This window comes from Ochotona princeps, chromosome 6, assembly GCF_030435755.1.
Source record: "Ochotona princeps isolate mOchPri1 chromosome 6, mOchPri1.hap1, whole genome shotgun sequence".
NCBI lineage: Eukaryota > Metazoa > Chordata > Mammalia > Lagomorpha > Ochotonidae > Ochotona > Ochotona princeps.
The window spans coordinates 5,837,548-5,860,641 of NC_080837.1; the positions used below are offsets into that span (position 1 = coordinate 5,837,548).

At 45.2% G+C, this 23,094-nt stretch overlaps 1 protein-coding gene across 1 annotated transcript in view; it reads left to right on the forward strand.

Annotated features, from left to right (window-relative positions):
* NRG4 (neuregulin 4) overlaps positions 1-23,094 on the forward strand; it is a 163,383-nt gene that overhangs the window by 136,683 nt on the left and 3,606 nt on the right. Inside the window, exon 4 of the mRNA XM_012929654.2 lies at positions 14,871-15,017. Within this exon, the coding sequence (XP_012785108.2) occupies positions 14,871-15,017 (147 nt within the window). The remainder of the gene's footprint in view (positions 1-14,870; positions 15,018-23,094) is intronic.

Genomic DNA, 23,094 nt, shown 5'->3' on the forward strand with positions numbered 1-23,094 from the left:
TTGTTCTCCACTCCCAAGCTCCTTCCCATGCGCCTTGGGTCATGCTGTTATCACAATGCAACTGAGCTGGTGGTTTGAGCATCAGAATTACTTTATCACAGTCCTAACACCGTTACCTCCCAGAGGCCCCACCTCCTAACACATTGCAAGTTAGGATATCCATCTGAGAATTTTGAAGGGATGTACACACAATAACACGTCATACACAATGGCGGGCGAGGAATGGGATAATGTTAATTAAGTTAGGGAAGAAGCAGGAAGAAGCCATTAGTCAGTGGCCTACGGCAGTTTTTATGTTCTTTGGGGTGCCATTCTGATGCAAGCCCATAAACCACTGTACCCCAGCTCTCTCCTATTGGGTGGTCATCCTAAATGATTTTCTCCCCAGACCCCAGCTGAAGTAGCCCTTGGAAAGCATGTCCACGCTGGGCACTGTGGCACTTTTTTAGCTCACTGCATGGGCATCGGGGAGCCTGGGGATTCTTTGGATTTGAGCAGGTGCTTGCAGGTCAGATGTGTGGTTTCTGAGATAATGTGATTTACTGTGTCTCTCTTTTCCTTTGTCCATTACAGTTTATACTTCATGATTCTCGCCGTGAAGATACTAATAACCATTATGCCCTTTGTGAGTTAGATTTTTTTAAAGATTTATTTATTTTTATTGGAAAGTCAGATCCACAGAGAGAAGAGACAGAGAAGGATCTTTCATTTGCTGTTCACTCCCCCAAGTGGCCAGGATGGCTAGAGCTGAGCTAATCCAAAGCCAGGAGCCAGGAGCTTCTTCTAGGTCTCCCACATGGGTGCAGGGTCCCAAAGCTTTGGGTCATCCTCCACTGCTTTCCCAGGCCACAAGCAGGGAGCTGGATGGGAAGTGGAGCTGCAGGGATTAGAACCGGCGCCCATATGGGATCCCGGGGCTTTCAAGGCGAGGACTTTAGCCGCCAGGCCACGCCGCCAGGCCCCACTTTTACTTTTAAAGATGTTTTCTGGATATTGAACCCGTGACTTTCCGCACAATCTATTGGTTGGAATCAATGCACATGACTGTATTTGCCTGCAGGTGAGCAGAAAGGTGTTGTGCTTGCTAAGAATTCTGTAACTGTGTCAGGGAGAGGGTGCTGGGGAGAAAGAGGGCAACTGACCATTTCTGCAGTATGTTGCAATCTTTTATTAAATACAAAGGACATTAATGTCTAAAATATACATATTTAAATACTCATGTCTAACATTGGAACAAAATTAAAGGATGAATGTGAGTAAATTTAAGTTAGAATCTGAAAAATCCCCTCTTTTGTGACAATGACCGAAATGGCGAAGAGCATTAGTTATGTAAGAAGGCTTCTGGAAGCTGTCTAAATGCTCCGGTAATTGTTCAAGTTTGTGAAATAAAAATGAAGCAGTTCGTTATTACTCAAATTCAGCTGAATATATAAGCTTTTTTTATTTTTTATTTTTTTGCAATGGAGGAAAAGTTAACCTTTTCAACCAGATTTCAATTTTAGCTATTTTGAGAAGCAGCATTGAGATAGAATTGTTTGTGTGTTTTCCTTCCAGACTCAGGTCTTCAAATAGATGTCATTATAAAATAGTTGAGCTGCGGCGCACAGCACCAGGGTCGGAGTCCACTCAGTGTGGCGCTAAGTGTTGCTGATGTAAGCATAGACTGATGTGCCTGTGTTGTTGCCTGGCTGCCGCTGTGTGAGGGCCTCAGCTGTCAGCATTTCTGTGACGGGCGTGTGATAGAGTTACAAGACTGTTGTAATTTGGGATTGAAGTAGCCTGTCATTTCTGAACTCCATCCGAGAATGTGAATATAGTAGGAGGAAAATACAGCCCGATTTTGGATGGCCAGTCACATGATTAGCTTTTTACTAACTTTTGTTTTTAAAGTTACATGTAGCTGAAGCTTTTAATTATTATTTATTTGCAAGGCAGAGGGTTAAGGAAAGAGGATGGGGAAGAAAAGATGGTTTGGGGAGGTGTGGGGAGAGAGATTTTCTGCCTGTTTGCCCCCCCTCCCCAGAGAGCCCCAGCAGGAAGGGGCTGAGCCAGGACAAAGGCAGCACTCCATCCAGTTCTGCCCTGTGGGCCGCAGGGGCTTCAGCACTTGAGCCCTTTTTACTATCTGCCATCTAACCAGGTGTGTTAGCAGGAAGCCAGGTAACCTGGACCTGAGCCAGGGATTCTCATTTGAGTTGCCGGCATTCCATTCAGCAGCCTAACCTGAACCACTCTATTTAAGTGATAAAACTTGTGAAAGAAATTTCAGAAAGCTGAATATTTTATATCTTAATCGATGTCTATGTCTGTGTTACTGACAGCAAATTAGATACTGTGACCACTTTCACACATCAATTTTAGGGATGTATAAGCTACTCATTTGCATGCCAAATTTTTTTATGATTTCTGTTTTGTTCATTCATTTCATTCTTAGAGTGACTTGGATCATTCACAAAATTTGAAGCAGCTCATAGTCAAGCTTATCATGCAGTTTATTTTCAGAAACACTGTTGAGCACATGGATATATTCAGTGCTTTGAAACACAGTATCCATGGGCTCGTTCCAAGGTCCTTAGTAGGTAGGTGTGAGATTCCAAGAGTAACTTACTCAGGCCATCGGCCTTTCGTGCTACATATGTCTGCTTGGCTTTGCATGCCCAAAACTTGGAAAAACAATCTTTTTCATAGGAGGAGGAGGACTCACTTTTTAATTTTTTTTTTAAAGATTTATTGTTATTGGAAAGCCGGATATACAGAGAGGAGGAGAGACAGAGAGGAAGATCTTCCATCCAATGTTTCATTCCCCAAGTGAGCTGCAACGGGCCAATGCGCGCCAATCCGATGCCGGGAATCAGGAACCTCTTCCAGGTCTCCCACATGGGTGCAGGGTCCCAAAGCTTTGGGCCATCCTCAACTGCTTTCCCAGGCCACAAGCAGGGAGCTGGATGGGAAGTGGAGCTTCCGGGATTAGAACCGGCGCCCATATGGGATCCCAGGGCTTTCAAGGTGAGGCCTTTAGCCGCTAGGCCACTTTCATTTTGTAAATTAAAACATCGCTTTAGAAGTTATTGGTATCTTTTTGAAAATATTTTCTTAACCTTTAACTAACATATAGCTATAGTATGTATTTAAGGAGTACAGTATGGCATTTTAATATACAAGATAATGGTCAGATCAAGGCAGTGGTATAAATGACAGTGTAGTTAATATCTTACTTTTCCCAGAGAAACTGATATTTTTAACTCTTTGATAGAAGGAGAATTGAGGGGAGGAGCAGAGTCCTGTGGCTCTGCCTATGAAACAGGAAATCCTTTGCTTGGGTGTCATCCAGGCTACTGTTACATCAGATCATAACTCATTATGTTGATTATGGTTAGTTCTTTGTATAAGGTAAAAATGATTCCAGTTTTACGAGCAAGTTTTATTACTTGCTACTGATAGATGATTTTTGAGATTCTCTTGTTGCAATGAACTTGGAACACTTGACGGGAATGGACCTTTGGAATATCTTGGCTGAAAGACAATTAAATTTTTAATTTTGTCTTTGGTTATTAAAAGTGGCATGGTAGATGACAGAAACTCATACACATAACTCTTTACTGGTGAATATAGTCGATGCGGTCTAGCCTTTCTTTTCCATGCAGAGGTGTTCCTGAAAACACGTTTGAACGGTGTTAGCTGAAAGTCACTAGTGGGAGGGTGTAAGGCACGCTGGCAACCTATGGGATATAGAAAGATTCCCAGATATGATGGAACAGCTGGTATTTCTCTCCACACTGGCACCCCACCTGGGGAATTAATTTTCTTTCCAGCCTCTGGACCATGGGATCAGTCTTACAGATATGAAATAATGTGTTTGAAAGCTAAAAGCATGCTCTCTTCCAAACACAAAGGAAGTTTCATGAGGGAACAGTAAGATGCTACCATTAGTTCAAAGGAGAATTCAAGCACCAGTAAATAGGAATGCTGAAAATAGTTTATTAATAGGTGCAAAACTAATCAATATGTACAGTGCAGAGCTTTTTAAAATTACATTTTATTTTCTCAGGAGTCATTTTTTAATCTATAATTCTTCCTGAATTTTTTAGTCTTATTTTTTTCCCCATATTTGAGATCTGTAGGTGTGGGACAGAAGGCTATAGCTTTTCAGACGTGGAAGATAGCCTTGGCTTTTTGTTTGCCCCTGTATTATTTCTTCTTTTCCATAAATACTCCAAGATATAGTAACACATGGAAGAATATTGTGGTGAGGTCCTTAGTCACTGCTTTGTAAGTAGAGCCACGGAAGGTCATGAAGAACCTGGTAAGCCTGATAACGTGGGTCAGTAAGGCAAGAAGGCAATAAAAATCCGAGTGTCAGCTCTTTTGCTATGCCTTTTCTTTACTGTAGTTATCCCTACTTTTGAAGATTACTACTAGGTCAAAACCATTTTTATAATAATGCTAGGATATTTATAACCTGCTACATGTTCATTATTTTCATTTTCAAATGAGTAAATACTTTCACAATGATGCTTCTTGCATCTGTTTGACAGGCCTGGAGCAATGAGTGGTGCTAGGAAAGATGAATGTATTGTTATTTCAAAGGCAGAATACAGAGAGAAGGAGAGACAGAGAAAGAAGGCTGTTCCATCTGCTGGTTCACTTCCCCAAATGGCTGCAATGGCCAGAGCTAGGCCAATCTGAAGCCAAGAGTCAGGAGCTTCTTCCAGGTCTTGCATGTGGGTGCAAGGTCCCAGGGCCTTAGCCATCCTTCACTGATCCCAGAGAGCTGGATTGAAAGTGGAGCAGCCAGCACTTGAACTGATATCCCTTATGGGTCCTGGCGCCACAGGCAGAGGCTTAGCTTGCAACACTGTGGCATCAGTCTTAAAAACCCAAGTTTCTTCTGAATGTGTTTGATCCAGAGTTGGTTGAGTTCAGGAATGCAGAATCCAGTGGATACTGACTACTGCAGACAAATCAAGAATGATTTCCTACGGTAAAGAGAAAAAAGAAGAGCCAGGAAACAAAGAAATACCTAACTAAATGCAAACTTTGTTTTAAAGATTTATTTATATAAATTTGACTGGCAGTGTTTGGTACCTTCCGTTTACTGATTCACTCACCAAATGGCTGTAACAGCTGAGGTTGGATGGGCCAATGCCAGAAGCCGGAAGAATCTTCCAGGTCTTCCGCGTGAGTGCAGTGGCCCAGGCACTTGGGCCATCTTTTGCTGCCCTCCAAGCAAGCTAGCAGGGAGCTGGATTACCAGTGGAACAACTGACACACAAACCATTTAACCCTCTGTGTCACAGTGCTGACACAAACGCCAGGTTTTTTTTTTTGTTTGTTTGTTTTTTTGTTTTTTATGATGTTTACGTACCTGATTAGGGTGGGAAGGGTGGAGGATTAGTGGGAAAAGGGTGAGACCATTGTTTCCAAATTTTCTTTTTCTTCTTCCTGTATCATGGGAAGGCAAGAAATAAGGGGAGAAGTTGCACCAAGGCTCCCAGGTGCCTCCACACCTGGGGAGGGGGAACGGCTACCTGGTGTCATCCCAGCGTCCCCAATGTGGAGCATACTCCAAGCATTCTTTTTTAAGTGGTTTTGATAGTTCTGAAATGCTGTTTGTCTCGCCAATCCAAGAATGAGTAAATCCTTCCAAGGCCCACTGGCTGGCACAGTCCCCCTTAGAGTCTCCATTCGCCCAGATATTTGTGTCAATGCTTGGCTAGGGAAGTTGACCAATTTGTTCTGCCCTCCTTCCTCTGTGGCACCAGATGTCTTCTTCAGAACCCAATGGACTACCATATCCTCCATGTGCATCTGGGTATGCTGTCAACTACTCTATCTAAGCCACTGAGGAGGCCCAGCTCTGACAGATGCACTCCACAGTCAGACCACAGATCCTGCAATTCTCCCAGTGGTTGGAATTCTGAGTCTAGCGGTTCAGTTGGGAGAATCCCCAGATAAAACTCGTCTGAAGTGATTCCAGACCTAACCCCAAGTGTGCTTGCCAGCACGCGGTCCAGCTCTGTCCATCACTCTCACCAGCCTATACACATACTGGTAGTTGCAGTTACTGGGTCAGTTTTTTTTCCAGCCCTATGTCATAAACCAATGGATGCTCTGGCCCAACCCAGTGCTGCCCACCACACACTCGGCCATCACATAGAGCAGTGGGAGCTGCAGTCTAGTTGGAGCGACCCCTAATAACCTCACCAAGACTGCCCCCAGCCCTGGTTCCTGCACCTGCCAGTATACAAACATCAGTTGTAACCTCTAAGAACTCTAGAGTCCTTGGTAGGTTCCTGAATCCTTTGGCCAGAGAGCCAATAAGGCCTGAAATTATTGCTTTGAAACAATGCTGCTTTCTCCTTGATAAATCCAAGTGCAAACAGAGTTGTATTCCTGTCACAATGGTTTTTAGTCCTGTCATCGCTCATCAGTTGTAACTTTTACCCAAGTAACTAACTTTTTGTTCACAAAGAAAACTGGGGGAGGGCTCAGTGGCTAAAGTCCTCACCTTGAATGTGACAGGATCCCATATGGGCTCTGGTTCTAATCCTGGTAACTCCGCTCCACATCCAGCTCCCTACTTGTGGCCTGGGAAAGCAGTCCAGGAAGGCCCAAAGTCTTGGGACCCTGCACCTGAATGAGAGACCCCAAAGAAGCTCCTGGGTCCTGGCTTCGGATCGGTTCAGCTCCAGCCATTGCATTCATTTGGGGATTGAATCAGTGGACGGAAATCGTCCTCTCTGTCTCTCCTCCTCTCTGTATATCTGAATCTGCAATAAAATAAATAAATCTTGGGGAAAAAAAAAGTAAACTGGGGAGACAGGTCAAAAACTCTGAACTGTGGCATATGGAGGCAAGTAAGTGGTTGTGCAGAAATCCTAAGCATACACACATACTACCATTTGTATTGCCATGTGAATCCTTTCTATTGTATCTTTTTTAAAGGTTTTTCCATTTTTAATTATTATTATCATTTTATGATATAGTTCCATAGGCCCTGGGATTTCTCTTACTCCCCACTGAGTTCCCCTATATTATTACAGTGGTGTAGTTCTTCATAAGCAGTAATAAGTCCAATATTGTGGGCATGCACAGTGGCAGACAGTCCAGCATCCTGTTGTCAGCATATACTGAACAGTTTCATTGGGAGTCCATCTTTGATCTGCAAGTAGAGATGCATACTGCACTGTATCCTCACATCTGGATATGATAGTCACCATTACACGGTTACTATACATCCTCTTAAAAGCCACAATACAAAATCAACAGCGGGAAGAAAAATAGAAATTTACAATGCCATAATGTTAAACAACATACTACTGAATGATTAATGTGTCGCTAAAAAAAATGAAAATCAAGTACCTTCTTGAAGAAATTGATACCATTATATGACCTATGAGTCAGTGAAGGATTTAATGAGAAGAAGATATTTGAAGAAATGAAAACAAAAACATCAAAATTAATGAGACATAGTTTCTGCTGATCTTTGTTGGAGAGATGTGTCTCCTGTAGGCGACGCATAGATGGGTTTGCTTACTGTGGTTGGTACCTGGTTGTTTGCAGTCACTTACACCCCTCTCTCCAGCAAGTTTCACATATGGGCTCTTGTTTTAGACTTCCAGTATGGTCTCCAGAGCCCCAGCTGCTGGCTCACCACTCTGCACCTCCTTTGATCCCATGCTGAGGCTGCACCAGTGTCTGTACAACCTTTTTCCTACTTCTGGTTTGAGCAGTTCCCAGGATTAAGGAGACACTAGGTGTCCTAAATAACTAGGTTGTTGGTGGTGCTGATCTTGGTGGAACCTGCTGGCTATTAGGTCTGAGGGCCACATGGACCTATTTTGAGTTGTAAGATGCCAAATTCGATATTATTTTCTTTCTTTTTTTTTTTTTTAAAGATTTTATTATTATTGGAAAGCCAGATATACAGAGAGGAGGAGAGACAGAGAGGAAGATCTTCCATTCGATGATTCACTCCCCAAGTGAGCCGCAACGGGCCGGTGCGCGCCAATCCGATGCCAGGAAGCAGGAACCTCTTCCAGGTCTCCCACATGGGTGCAGGGTCCCAAAGCTTTGGGCCGTCCTCGACTGCTTTCCCAGGCCACAGGCAGGGAGCTGGATGGGAAGTGGAGCTGCCGGGATTAGAACTGGCGCCCATATGGGATCCCGGGGCGTTCAAGGCGAGGACTTTAGCCGCTAGGCCACGCCGCCGGGCCCTTGATATTATTTTCAATGTGGGACCAGTGCAAGGCACTGAGCTCAGCGAGTTCACTCCCAGCTTAGCACATGCGCAGCTCACTGTTATCCCTGCAGTCTCAACGCCTTTGCCACCCTGTATACAATGGTGCCTGCTGTATATGTGCCACTGGTAGAGATCTTGATCTGCTCGCCGTTAGGTCTGGGGACTGCCCAAACCTATTCTCTGTGCAACCTGTATTCCACTTTGTTGCAATACACTGAGCCAGAAATGAGCTTGCTCCCAGCTTAGTGCATGCGCAGTCCTGTTCCATAGCCTTTCACTCCCTACACAAAATGGTGCCCTGTGCGGCTCTAGTGGGTGTCTGGGCTGTGAAATCCACTCTATTCCTGCACTACCTGTTTGAGATCTGCTGCTCTGTCTCTGCTCCTGGTCAAATGAAACAGACCAGCAGGACGGGCAGCTCTTTTTCTGGGTTCACCTCCTGAGCTCCTGGTGAACTCCCCTTAGCACCTGCTGCTGGTGCAGCGCTGGCCACCGGTAGAGTTCTGATCACTACTCGCTGACTGCCACTGGGGTATCTGGTCACTGCAGCAGCACACCATTGTCTCAGCTGCTTTCCAGTGTCCATCAGTCTCCAGGTCCCCCTCTGCCATTGGTCTGTGCTCCTCTATTTCCTGGAATGTGCCCTCACTGCTTCACCCTGGCTGATGTTTCTCCGTCTGTTTAAACGTGTTCTTACCTTATTCTGCCATCTTGATTCTCCCTATATTACTTCTTATAGTAGAAAAAAATCTTTTTAATTAACATGAGATAAAGCTGTAAGCTTACACAAGAAACTAAAGTGTAACCATAAAATTATAATTAGTGGTTAATGCTTCAGTGTTCTTAAAAATTTTCATGCCATCATATACAATTATAAAATGTAATATTCAGAAATCTAAAAATGTTTAATTGGATATCATTCTAAGATTTTGTTACCATGGAAATCTACTATAAAGTGCAAAAACTGGGGCCCATGCCATGGCATACCTGGTGCCAGATGAATGCAAGTTTGAATCCTGGCTGCTCCGCTTCAGAACCAGTGCCTTTCTTTTGACCTGAGAAAGCAACAGAGAGTGGTCCAAATTCTTTGACCCCAACCACAAGTGGAAAACCTGGAAGAAGCTCCTGGCTTCAGACTGGCCCAACTCCAGTCACTGTAGTCATTTGGTGAATGAACCAGCAGAGGGAAGTTTTCTCTCTCTTGCTTGTTCGCTTACACGCTCTCCTCTCTTGGTAATTTTGCCTGTCAAGTAAAACTAAGAATAAATATTTTAGGGCCCGGCGCTGTGGCCTAGCGGCTAAAGTCCTCTCCTTGAACGCCCCGGGATCCCATATGGGCGCCGGTTCTAATCCCGGCAGCTCCACTTCCCATCCAGCTCCCTGCTTGTGGCCTGGGAAAGCAGTCGAGGACGGCCCAATGCATTGGGACACTGCACCCACGTGGGAGACCCGGAAGAGGTTCCTGGTTCCCGTCATCAGACTGGCGCGCACCGGCCCGTTGCGGCTCACTTGGGGAGTGAATCATTGGATGGAAGATCTTCCTCTCTGTCTCTCCTCCTCTCTGTATATCTGACTTTGTAATAAAAATAGATAAATCTTTAAAAAAAAAGAATAAATATTTTAAACATAGAAATTATAGAAAGAATTTATAAAATAAAACCCCAAATGATTAAATTTTGTTGACAGAGTTTTAGATTTTTCATAGTTTTTTTTTTTAATCAATATACAGGAATACTATTAGCCTGTTTGTGAATCTGTGTACATTTAGGAAAAACAAATCCAGAGGCAATAAAGTGGACATTGGTGCCATACTTCACATTGATCAGTTAGAAAATTAGCAGAGAGGGCGAAGGCTAAAGCAGCAGAAAGGGTCATTTCCCAAGCAGCGCCTCCCTGTGCCACCAGGAACTCAGACCAGGGAGGGACCCAGCCCTGTGCCTGCCCACAGCAGCAGTCCCCCTCTGGTGGTGGACGGGTGGCAGGTGAGAGGGGTTGAATGTGGCTCACTGAAGTGGCTCAGCGGTACAATCAGGGTAATGCGTTGAAAGGCCAGTTAGACAGAAGTGGAAGATGTAGGTTAAGGAACATCAGGGAAAGCCAGCACATGCCATGCTCTGTAACTGGCTCTGTCTCGTGTCCTTAGTACTGAATGCTCCTCTCGGTTCTGCTGCTGCACTATTAGTTGCTTTATGAATCACAACAAATCTGAAGGTTATCTGAAGGCTGAAGGCCAGTTGTTTTTTTTTTTTTTAAGCCAATCTTTGGCATTGCTTTTAGATAAGTTTTGTGTGTGTGTGTGTGTGTGTGTGTGTGTGCTCTTTTTAGGTAAGTTTTCTTTTTCTATTTTTCATAGAAGGCGGGTGTTCCAAGAGAAAAGTTGAAGATGTAGTCATTAGGACACAGTCTTGCCCTGACTCTCGCCCTGCACCGTGTGCTGTTAGGCCTCTGTGGAGTGGAAGTAACAGCCTCGAAGCTTTTACTAGGAAACAGCTTCTCTTTCTAGCCATGCGTTTTGCTAACACTTTTCATTTTAGTGAACTCACTTCTGATTAATGATTTCTCATCAGTGTGAACAGAAACAGCCAATAGATCGTTTTTGACCTCACCATACTTAGACCATCACTTGAAACAGAATTGACCTTAAACCCTCAACATTGCCAGGAGTCTGTGAGGTCACACACGGGACAGTCTGTGGATAGAAGCAGTGGAGGCATGCCTGGTCTTTAGGGCCGCAGCTGTCCTTTGTCTTACCAACCTATGTCCCTTAGCCAAGAGCAGAAATGCCACATGGAACCAACTCCAGGTAGCTCACAGCTGCTGCAGGAAGCTGAGGACCAGTGAAAGGCAAGGTGCATCCTAATTTAAATCTCCCATACTTTCTTCTCCTCGTATGATGACATCATATGAAGTGATGCGTTTGCTTCAGGATCTCGGTGATTTATCTGTTCCTGCCTCTACACTTCCCATCATCTTTGGAAGGCAGCTGGACATCCTGCATCACGTCTTCTGGAAGATTTCCTTTTCTGCCTGGAAATACCATGCCGAGTAACAACTCTGACTTTTGCCCGACTCTGATACTGAACTTCTCTCATCAGGAAAGAAACGCATGTTAACTTCTCTTTGTCTTATTTCAAGTTGGGGCATGAGATGTTCCCTGCCTTAGGTTGTTGAGACCTAGAGGCTGGGAAGGTAAGATACCAGCATGCATCCTGCCCATTTCCATCTGTGGTTTAACTATATGAAGCTGCTCCTGGGTGCTGGTCGAAAGGAGGCCACAAAGCTTTACAGACCGTGCATGGCAGGGCAACTGGAAGGCCCACTAAGCACAGTGCTTAGAATACTTCAATATAACTATCTTTCCTGAAAATACCAATTTTATCTATAAATGCTTCATACGAATGTGTGTGTATAGTGTACACTAAGACTCTTCCGAGACTGTATTTCTGTTTATAGTTTTCTTTTTCTAAAAAAAACCTACATTTTATTTTAGAGTAGTTTTAGTTTTGTTCTCTAATCATTCTTAGGGTTTTTTACTTTGATTTTATCTGAAAAGTAGAGAGACAGAAATGGAAGGAGAAAGAGAAGGAACAGAGATCCTCCTTCCACAGACTCACTCCCGAAATGCCTGCAAGAGCTGGGGTTGTTTGTGCCAGACCAAAGGTGGGGGCTCAGAGCTCAGCCCAGGTCTCCCCCAAAGGCAGGAGCTCAGAACTCAGCCCAGGTCACCCAAGTGGGTGGTTTGGGTCCAGGCACGACTCTGCTTCCCATCTGCTGGGCTTGGGCAGATGGTTCAGCCTTCAGAGCGCTTGTACCCCTAATCAAATCGCATTCAGACAACAGCCCTAGGACACATTCAAGTGGGTTTGTTCTTTGGATTTTCAAATTTTAGAGAGTTTGACTTTCCCAAGATCACACAGCCTACTAGCTTGAGAATAGGTTCCAACAACGCAGTTCACTCCTTCCTGAAGCTAAATGGCACTGATTCAAAACTTGATTATTTTATTCATACCAAAGATCTCTAATTTTCTAACAACTTCCCTTGCATTCTGTAGAACCTAATTCATTGGTTCACTGCTCAGCGCACTAAATGCAGCTTTTGTGTTTAGGGTCAGATTGTCCGTGTCATTCAGCTAAAACCCAACATGTATCAGTTGGCTTCGGAATTATGGACTTTCTCACCTAGTTGAGCAATTTATCCATCCTGGCGTTAGTCTTCAGTTCCAGGAAAACATGCGTAATCCCCCGATGCTGGGTGATTGTCCCGTTAGGTGGCACAACCACTTCTTGTCAGTCCGTGCACAAGGGAGGTCCACTCGCCATTTAGCAAGAGTCGCTTATGTAAAGACTTGCAAGCTACGTGCTTGTGCGTAAATGCTGGTGCAATACCTGACCTTTGTGTTTGGCCTCTGCTAGCATGGCCAGATATCTGTATCTGCTTGATTCACCCTTATTTACCCCTAAAGGATTAATTGTGACTAATTATGCTTGCCTGAAATGCAATATTTATATCATTTCATAAATATGCTAGAGTTGTAGATATCTGAAAATTGAGATACAAGAAGGTTTTTTTTTTTCCTTTGCTTTTCTTGAAGTTGCTGTCAGGTTTTTACTCATCAGCGAGAACTTTGTCCTGCCCAGTGAGGTGATCGAACACCCCCAGTGTCAGCTGGCTTTCTGGACAGGCCTCCTGCTTCTGGCTAAGACCTGGTCTGACCGCTGAGCATCTTTTGATACCATCCCTGACTGCTTCCGGTGCTCAATGTGTATCACTCAGAAAACATGTGTATGAGCAGTTACATCAGTTGGTTTGTCTTTGTCATTTCCTTTGAAAGTCGGTCTTACCCACATTTGAACAGCTTTAAGAAGTCTGAATCATGAGTTAATGTTTTTTTTAAAGTTTTCCTTAAGAATGACACAATCATGCCAGTGTTGCGTAAAGCTGCTGCCTGAGACGTCAGCCTCCCATGTGGGTGCTGGTCCATGTCCTGTTCCTGCTCATGTCCTGGGAAGAGCATTAGGCCATGTGGGGAACCCAGATGAAGCTCCTAGCCAGGTGGAAGCCGGGAACTAGGAACTCCATTGGGCTCCCATGTGGGTGGCAGGGGCTCTAAGCACCCAAAACCTACTGCTTTCCCAGGTGCATTAACAGGAATGCTGGATGGGAAGTGAATTAGCCAGAACTCACATTGGATGCTGGCTTAATGTGCTGCCAGCAGGTGTCCTTTCTGACCTTGACTCAGTGGTACCCTCTGTAGTGACTGGAGGGGTTGGGATGGGTGTGGCGGTTCATCCTCCATGCAGAAAGTGGAGATAGAGGGCAAAGAAACCAGTTCTTCTCATTTTTCCCTCCTCCTCTTTCCCTAAAGTATGAGGGAAAATTGATAGACTTTAAGTAACTGTGATCTCCCCAAAATACATTTCCTTGTGTTTTAGTTAGCTATGGGTGTGCTCTCCCATAGTTTGAGAGGCAGGAGGGCAATGGTGTGGAGCGTTGCGGGGCGGAGTGGGCCACTCCTATTGGGGGCCGTCACCAGCAGCCCCACCATGTCACACTTGGGAGGGTGGGAAATCCCAAAGCCTGCGTTCCTATACTCATCCTTCTAAAACCAATCCCTTTCGCCATTGCTTGATGTTCTTTGACTACGACTGTGTTGGCCAATTATATCAGTCGTCAAAGCTAGTAATTAGTTCCTCTGTAACTTCTAGACCTGTATCTTTGCTAGCCTAAGGTGGGAGAAATGGAGGTGAAACTTATAAAAACCACCCTAAGCTAGAAAGAGATGAAAAAGAGAATTAATTTAGTAGAATGAACTTTCCTGGTCTTGGCAAAACTAGCTTAAACCACCCTTTCCACACAGAATTCCTGTCAAGTATAGTTTACCTGATAAAGACCTGGGTTGTTTTATAAATAGAGGTGGTTCATATTCAAGCATCTAATTATTCTTTTTCATCTTGAATCACAATCATAACACCAGTCTGTGTGGCGTGTCATTGTTTTCTATTGGACTCCATGCTGGTATAATCCTTTGAACACATTAGCAAGAGAAGGCCAACTGGCTGATGCCGGAGGTTGCAGATCTTTGTCAAGCAGTTTGAGATCTAGAGCAAACTGCCTTTAAGATCCGTGGCTGGCACGCGAGACTGTAACAAATAGTCTGCTAAAACAAGTGGTCTGCAAGGTGGGGCCTAGAGGCACCAGCTGTGAGGATGTGTTACAGACTAACAGCATGGAAACCGTGTGAGGCCAGCTCAGGGTTAGCTGCGCCCACCTAAAAGGAGAACGGAAGGGAACAGTGGGATCCATCTAATCCAGTTTCTGTTGCCCAGGGGCCATGGGGAGATGGTTCCCTAAGCAAGGGCAGTGTATTGATGGTGGTTTTAAGGGGGAATATGCTTGGGTCCTGATCTGTACGGATCCAACAAGTAATTTTTAGATGGATCTGAGTTAGGTGTGAATGATTACAACACGGAAGATCTAGAAGGCGAGAGGCCTGGATATGGTATTATTCTGCTGGAGCTTCTTAGCAGTAAGGAAGTCTGAAAAGCAGGTGAAGCAAGACTAGACTGCAGGAGCTGGTTGGTTTTGCCATAAGCTCAGTGAACACAATCCCTTAACATTTTCTTCTAGGTGCATTGAAAATTATACAGGAGCTCGCTGTGAAGAGGTTTTTCTCCCGAGTGCCAGCATCCAAACCAAAAGCCACCTGTTTGCAGCTCTTGTGGCAGTGGCCGTTCTGGTAACACTTACCATCGGAGCCCTGTACTGCCTCTGCAGGTAAGCTGAAGAGAAGTGTGCTTTGGACAAGAAAAACAGATGCGCGGAGTAGCGGTTCCAATCAAGATGAATTTGCTGTCTCCTTCTGCCTGTGTTTCTGGTGCTGTTTTCTGTTTAGAGTTATCTCCTTGCTATCGTTTTGTTATTAAATTCATAAGTCATTTTGAAAGGCTCTTAACAAGTAGTCTGGATTTGTTCGTTTCGACTGCCGTCATTATTTGCTTTGGCTTCTCTGTAAGGGATAGGCCTGCGCTTAATGCAGTAATTGTGCCCCCGGATTCCTGTGTATCTGGGCTAGGTTTATTGAAAGTAAATGTTGAGTGTGAAATGAAAAAAAAAAAAACTTACACGATACTATAGTTAGTATCTAGGAGCAGCTCTTTGGTTCCTGCCATGTGCTGGACATTGCACTAAGCCTAAAGAATACAGTGCTGAACCTCACAAATGTGTTCCCCAGCCTCACAGATATTAAAATCAGTTTGCAGAGAGACAGTCAAGTAGGCAAGGAATGTGGAGAAACAAACAAAAGAGACAAAAAAAAAAAATGACTTGCATGGAGCAGTGCTGCACACCCAAGGCAACTTTCATTCATTCTTTTTTTTGTTTTGTTTTTGTTTTTTGATACAGTTTAGTTGGCGCTGGGCTCTCGTTTCCTGCTCCCCCAAATCCCCTCTCCTTCCCTCTTCTCCCTTCCGGTCTCACAATGTGTGTCTTTCGTGAATCTTCCCAAGTCTATCATGCTGCCGCTGGGGTGTCTCCCAAGCATGTAGGAGACTGTCTGTCACTTCATTGTGGGTTCATTCTTGTATCCCAGGGCCCTAATGTAGGTACAGTGAGGATTAGATCTTCGTTTTTTATGTGCTGTACCAATAACAGTGATAAAACGGACATTGCCGGTCTCCGGTATTTTATAAGATTAATGAATTATATCACAAGATCTTATTACAGAGGTACCGGTAAGTCATGCGTTAGTTGTTGATCTGCTTTTTGGAAGTTTTGTTGAAGTGAGACTGATCGTGCTTAGAAGTTATCAGGTGTCGTGCCTGTCACTGTTGAGTGGGCAGTGGATTCTGTCAGAGGCGTTTGTGACAGTGGAGCAGAGTGTTATCATGAAAGTGGCCTCAGGAGGTTCATGTTCCAAGAAAGGTTAACATTAGAGAAAAAGTGCCCTGATTTCTTTGTATCAAAAAACAATTTAACCTTAGAGGAGCGAGGCTTTTTCTAAATGTGTGATACTAGGTATTTTACTTGAAAATAAGTCATTTGAGCATTCCAGTAAGTTTTAGCTCTTATAATTTTAATGCCTAACTACTTCAGATACAAACATTTAAATAAACCATTATACTGGATTGTTTCTCGAAGCAGGCACCAGTTACCTCTTAAGCTCACACCCCTTTCTGCTGTGGGCCTTGGCCCCTCATCCACCAAGAATCTTGATCTTGGTGCTTGAATCGGAGTTTGGATTATAACCACTTTAAATGGCCTGGAAGCTCCCACCACTTGCTCCCTTGTGGAGTCAGCCACCGTGTTGTAGGCATGGTATAGACAGCCCGAGCAGTCAGGCCCAGCAGAACTCCCCCAGAGCCAGCGTCAGCTGCCAGTCATTCCAGACAGTTTGTTTGAACAAACACTTGGCTTTTGATTTAGCTGCCAATTGACTGTCATCACACATACATCCCAACCATCCCCACCCCACTCCCCCTAAAACACAAAACAAACAAAAACAAACAAAAAAAACAAAGCAAAAACAAACCTTCTGGCTATCAACCTTCAGAACACTTCAGAGAGAGATTTTTCTTTTAAATTCCAATAGCCAAAGTACTTATCTCTGGAATTAGGTTTCTTCTTGACTTCAAATGTTTTAATGTTTTTTTCTGTTGCTCTAAACTCAGTCTAACACACTAAAAGGAACACCAGCTGGCTCATGCCCTTAGTACTCGCTGTAGAGTTGGCTTGCAAAGAGTTCTCATCTGCTATTGATTGGGTAATGATACCCTGACAGCCACAGTGGTCTTGGTCTGGCCATAGGAACTATCGCCAGGTCAAGTGTTACAGACATAACCCCCAAAGTCACATGTCAGTGGCATCTGAGAAGTGACCCTATTGAAGTGACTGCGTCCACAGAGCTGTCTCCATCTGTGAGCCAGTAGGTCATCATGCAAGTTGCCTTATTATAAAAGTAGGCTTCTTCTGGCTTACTTATGCCATCTTTAAAAAAACAAAACAGGCCGTGATGCGATAGCCTATAGACGAAAGTCCTTGCCTTGCCTGCGCTGGGATCCCATATGGGCTCTGGTGCTAATCCCAGCAGCCCTGCTTCCCCTCCAGCTCCCTGCCTGTGGCCTGGAAAGCAGTTGAGGACGACCCAAAGGCTTGGGACCCTGCACCTGTGTGGGAGACCCAGAAGAAGCTCCTGGCTCCTGGTTTAGGATCAACACAGCTCTGGCTGTTGCAGCCACTTGGGGAGTGAATCATCTGACAGAAGATATTTCTCTCCGTCTCTCCGATAAAAATAAATAGATCTTAAAAATAGCAAAACAAAACAGTTATTCATTTAAAAGGCAGAGTTACAGAGAGGGAGAGGAGGAGACCGAGAGACAGATCCTGCATCTGCTGGTTCACTTACCAAACAGCTACAAGGAGCCAGGAGCTTCCTCTGGGTCCTCCTACGGGGTTGGCAGGAGTCAAGTACTTCCACTGCTTTCTCAGAAATGAATCATCAGGAGTTGAAATGATACCTCCATGGGATGCTGGCATTGTAGGCACCTGCTTAACGTGCTATGCCCTACTCACTACATCTTTCTTGCCACCCACCCTGCCCTTTCCCAGCAAGGAGGTGCCAGCGCCCTGCCAATCTCCAGAACTCTGAGCCAGATGAGCTTCTGTTTGTCATGCCCTACCCAGCCTGTGGCATTCATTTATAAACACAAAGCAGACCGAGACACAGCCCTCACGGTCCAGTAGCTGATTTCTCACCCTAGCGTGTAACTGTCATGGATGGCAGATGGGGCTCTGCCAGGCAGAGCTGCCAGGGCAGTACTATTCACTGTCATCCCAGAGGAAGCAGGATTGAAATGTGTCCCAGGAGAGGTACCCAGCACTCCTGACATAGTCCGTCAGCCAGAACCAATTTCATGACCTTCTCAACTCTAACAGAAAGGCTGTCCAACCATGTGCTGGTCGGTAGAGCCAGAAACACGCGTCCGACAAAGCAACCGAAGGACTTGTAAGGAGGTGCAAGTCGCTGAGAATTGTTCAGAGTGACACGTATATCTGAGCAACCCACAGAACCTTCCCTTGGCTATAGTTGTCCTCTGCCAGCCTAGTGGGTTTTTGAGGGCCTGCTGTACCAAATCCCACAGATGCTTAGCGCCCCCGGGCGGCCAAGTCCCAAAAGGACACCCTGTGACCACAGCCACCCCACCAGCTTGAACCTGAACTTAGAAGTAACTTCCAGTAAGAAGTGGCCTGAGGCAGCCCAAATAGCAGGAAAGCGCCACCCTTAACTGATAGTAGCAGTAAATGATAAATGAATCAAGTATTCAGATTCTGTATTGAAATGGTCATGTATGTGATATAATCTACCTAATATGTACCCAAAAAGTGAGAGTCCTGAAAATAAGTAGGTGTCATAAAGACTAAAGCAGAGCATCAAGAATTTAAAAAAAAAAATTGGAATTTTATAAAACTCAGTATGGCTTAGTGTGGCAAAGCTCTGTACAAATTTAGTGTATGTTTTTAAATGACACTTCAGACAGAAAAGTAGGCAGAATGAATGAATTGGGTAATGCCATGAGAAAAAGAAATTGGAAGAATTAAAAAGGTCAGGCGACGTCAGGGAACAGGGGGCCAGAGCGAGCGTTGCCGGCTTGAGGTTTGACTGCACGTTCCTGAGGAAGGGACGAAAGGGCAGGCGCAGTGTTTGACAAGCTAGCTGCGGAGACCTTTTCAGAACTGAGAGCAGAAGCCGCAGCGCCCAGAAGCCCGGCACACCTCACGCCCGACAGAAAAACTGGCATCTGGACGGAAGCCTAGCAAGATGCAGAACGCTAATTAGAGAAAACCGCGTGAGGCATCAAGGGGGAGGCGCTTTCAGAGGTGCAGCAGTCACCCCAATGTCCACCTCTCCGTCGGGAGGAAGCACACAGCTGGAAGACACGGAGTGCGAGAGAAAACAGCTGCCAACCCCAGGGTCCCGAGTCGGAGAAACCAGCCTTCCAGGATCCGGGTAGGAGGAAGAGAATCTTAGAGTGTTCAGATTTGGGAAAGGAAGAAATAAACCTGCCTGAGTGACGTTTTTCAAGCACCTGATGCTGTGTGCCACATGTGATGTGCGAGAAAGAACAGAGAAAGTTGCTAATATGCAAATAGGCTTGTACAATAATATAAATTTTAACAGTATTGTCCGATGTATTTGTCTAAAAAAGAACAGGAATGAAAACCATTATAGCAATAGCAGGTAAGTTGAAAGGATTGTTGAAAATTGTGCTAACGTCCCTGTGGAGGGAGAACAAAACCAAGGGTTAACATTGACCTTCACATGTAAAGGTGAATGTTATGGAAGTGCCCAGGGAAATATTTAAGATAGAAAATGCAGTGAACGAATTCCAAGGTAGCTGAAGAACATAATTGAAATAAAAAGTCATAAGATTTAAAAAGAAGAATATGGATGACTTAATTAGATCTAAATATTGTCACTAATTCGATGTAAATATTATCACTAATTATAATAAACCATTGCACTGAAGAGTCAGGATGAAAGCTGAGTGGTAGTGATATGGGTCTGACTGTGACGAGGTCCTCTTCCTGGCTTGCAGAAAGCTACTGCCTGTGTCTTCCCGTGTGGAAGGAGCTCATCTGATTATAACCCCACGCGTGATGGTGCCACCCGATTAGACCCAGTGACCCTCCCCCAAACTGTCATTAAGTAAAACTTTTAAACATAAAGGAGAAACAGACAAAACAAGCAGAATAATAAAGTTTTAATGTGTAACTCAAAAATCCGTAAGAAAATACGAATCAGAAGTACAATCTAAGGTTTTAATAAGGCATAAGTAGTCAGGTAGTCTACTGATTTACAACGCACAAGACACACATAGAATAATTGCTATGAAAGTTATGCAGCACCGGACGGTAAAGTTACCAACACATTCCAAAAGTGGTATGCTACTTCATACAGACTGTAAAATCAATTCCAGAGACAAGTATAAAAGACCACCTTCCTTGTGCTGAAATAAAAAAAAAACCACTTGTGATTCAAACAGGAATTCATAATGCAGCTTAGAAAATATTTTCACCCAAGCTGTAATGAAAAGAATATATAATCAGATGGTGAGATACCCCTGAGGGAAGTTTGTAGGCCAAGTAACCCATCAGAAAATAAGAAAACCTGAAAACAATTAAGCTAAGCATTCATCTTAGTAGGTTAGAAAAATAGCTGAAAAAAAGTCAGAAAAGCAGAAATTAATAACAAAGAGCAGGAACTGCCAAAATCTGTGACTGAGGGAGTGACAGAGCCAGAGTTTGGGTCTTGGAAAACACTGGTGAGTGGTGAATCCCTGTCCGTGCCTTAAAAAGGTAAGAAAGATACAGAAATAAATAATATTTGGATTGAAAAACCTGAGTCTAATGCAGATGCTGCTACAGGCAGAAAAACAGTGACAGAATATTCTGTATAACAATATGCCAACTTCGCTTTTTTAACAATAAACTTATTTTGTTTTGGAGGCAGTTTACGTAGTTGAAGAGGATATATGCCCATTTGGGCCACTGATTAGGGTGGGGAAGACCAAGACTTGGAGAAAATGGTGAAACAGTTACTTTCAAACTGTCTTTTTCTCCTTCCTGTATCTGGGGCTAGTGGGGAGAGGGCCACTCCCCGCAGCCTGACCACATCAACACCTGGGAATGGGAGGCTGCCACGCAAAGTCATCTCAGGGTCCCCTGTGTGGAGCATGTGCTGAGGATACTGCTTAAATGATTTTGATAGTTCTCAGATGCTGTTGATTTCATTGCTCCAAGGTTGAGGAATTCCTTCCAAGGTCCATTAGCTGACATAGTCCACCTTGGAGTCTCCACTTGCCCAGGTACTTGCTGTCAAAGCTTGGCTGGAAGATCTGTCTAATTTGTTCTGCCATCCAAGGTACTTGATGTCAGTGATGTCAAGTCCCCCATGTGCCTCTGGGCATGCCACGTACCACACAGGCTTCAGCAGTCGAGGGGGCCCAGCTCTGACACACACACTCTACGGTCAGACCACAGAGCCTGTAATTTTCATCATGGTTGGAATTTCATGACCAGTAGTCCGATTACGGGAGTCCCCAAAGAAACCTCACCAGAGATGGCCCCAAACCTGACTCCTGTGTATGCCAGCCAGTGGCTGTGTGTCACCCACATCATACTACACACACATCTCAGCAGTTACAGTCGTGTGGTTGGTTCTGTCCCCAGCCCCATCTCATACACACGCTGACAGATGCTATGGCCCAGTCCAACCCTCTCTGCCAAACACCCAGCGCTCACACCAGCGAGGATTCCAACTTGGAGCGACCTCCAAGAACCCCCTCCAGGCATTCCCACAGCCTCGGTTCCTGTGCATGCCGGTATGTAGAACAGACTGGTCTTATCTGTCCTACATCCCATTCGGCTCTCAGACACATCAAGGGTGCCACAACCTAGCTCAGTCTGGCCAACCCCACTCTGCACCCCACACTCATGCTGACAAGTATTGCCACCTATCCAGCCAGACCCACTGTAGCCCTGGTTCTCATGCTTACTAGTAGGAGCTGCAGCCCAGCAGAGGGGTGCCCACATTTTCGCCACTAGGCCCACTCCCAGCCTGGATGTTACATTTTTCAGGTGATTCTGCAGTCTAGCCTGATAGGACTTGCTCCCAGTCCCAGCACTTGCCAGCTGATGCTACGGGTAAGCCCCATCAGCCTGCCCTTACTCTGGCTTATGCATACACCAGTTGATATGGTCACCTAGCCCAGCCTGGCTCTCCCCCTAACCCAGCTTGCATGCAGGCCAACAACAGGTGTTATAACCCTGCCCAACCTTGTCTGCCCCCAGTCCCAGCTCTCACACTGACCAGCAGCAGCAATGGCCCAGCAAGGGAGTCTCCACAGTCCCTGTCCTGGACTGACCCCCCAACCATTACACCAGGTGTTAGGAGTGCTGGTGGTTGACTGACCCCCCAACCATTACACCAGGTGTTAGGAGTGCTGGTGGTTGTTGTGGCCCAGACTGACATAACCCGCCTCACCTCAGCATTCGCCAGCAGTGGCTGCAGGCTGGGTTGGCTTGGTCTACTCCCAGTTCCAGTTCATACTGGTGGATGCTATAGCCTAGCCCAGCCCAATCAGCCCCCAGTCCTGGCCCTAATGTGAACTGGCAGCTCGACCTAGCCGTTCTGCACCCTGTCTTGGTTCTCACATCTGCTGCTGGGTGCTGTGAACTAGCCTAGCCTAGCCTACCATCAGACCTGAGCTACACATGTGCTGGCAGGTAATGTAACCGGGCCTGCTTTGGATTGGGCATTGTGATCTGGTTTTGGGGGACAGATCTCTGCAATTAATAAATTGCCACACCTATGTGCAAGTAAACCTAGGCAGTTACCTACAGCTGGGTCACACACTGCTTTTCTGGACTGACCTAAACCTGCCGAGACAGGGTAAGGGCCTGCTAAGCCTGGGAGGCAGGAACTGGAGAAGCATGCTTTCCCACAGTCCGTGGTCAGGATGCTGTCATGGGTGATGTCCCAACAAGGCTGACCCCACTGAGCTCTTCTCTGTGGGTGTACCACTGGGCAGAGAAACCAGAGCAAGAGGGCACCTCTTCACAAGGGCACTCTCTGGAGTCCTTTCTTCCTCTTACAAGGACACCCTACTACGTCGGCCCCCAACCTATGGCCTCATTGTATCTGAATGACTTGCCCCAACGACCCTGTCTTCAAGTAGGCGACTTAGGGTTTCGCATAGGGATTTGGGAGCAAAGTGAGTGGCAGTCAGAGAGAGATTGAGATCTGTTCTTAGGAATTGACTTATGGAGGCTGATTATAAAAACTGAGATTGATTTA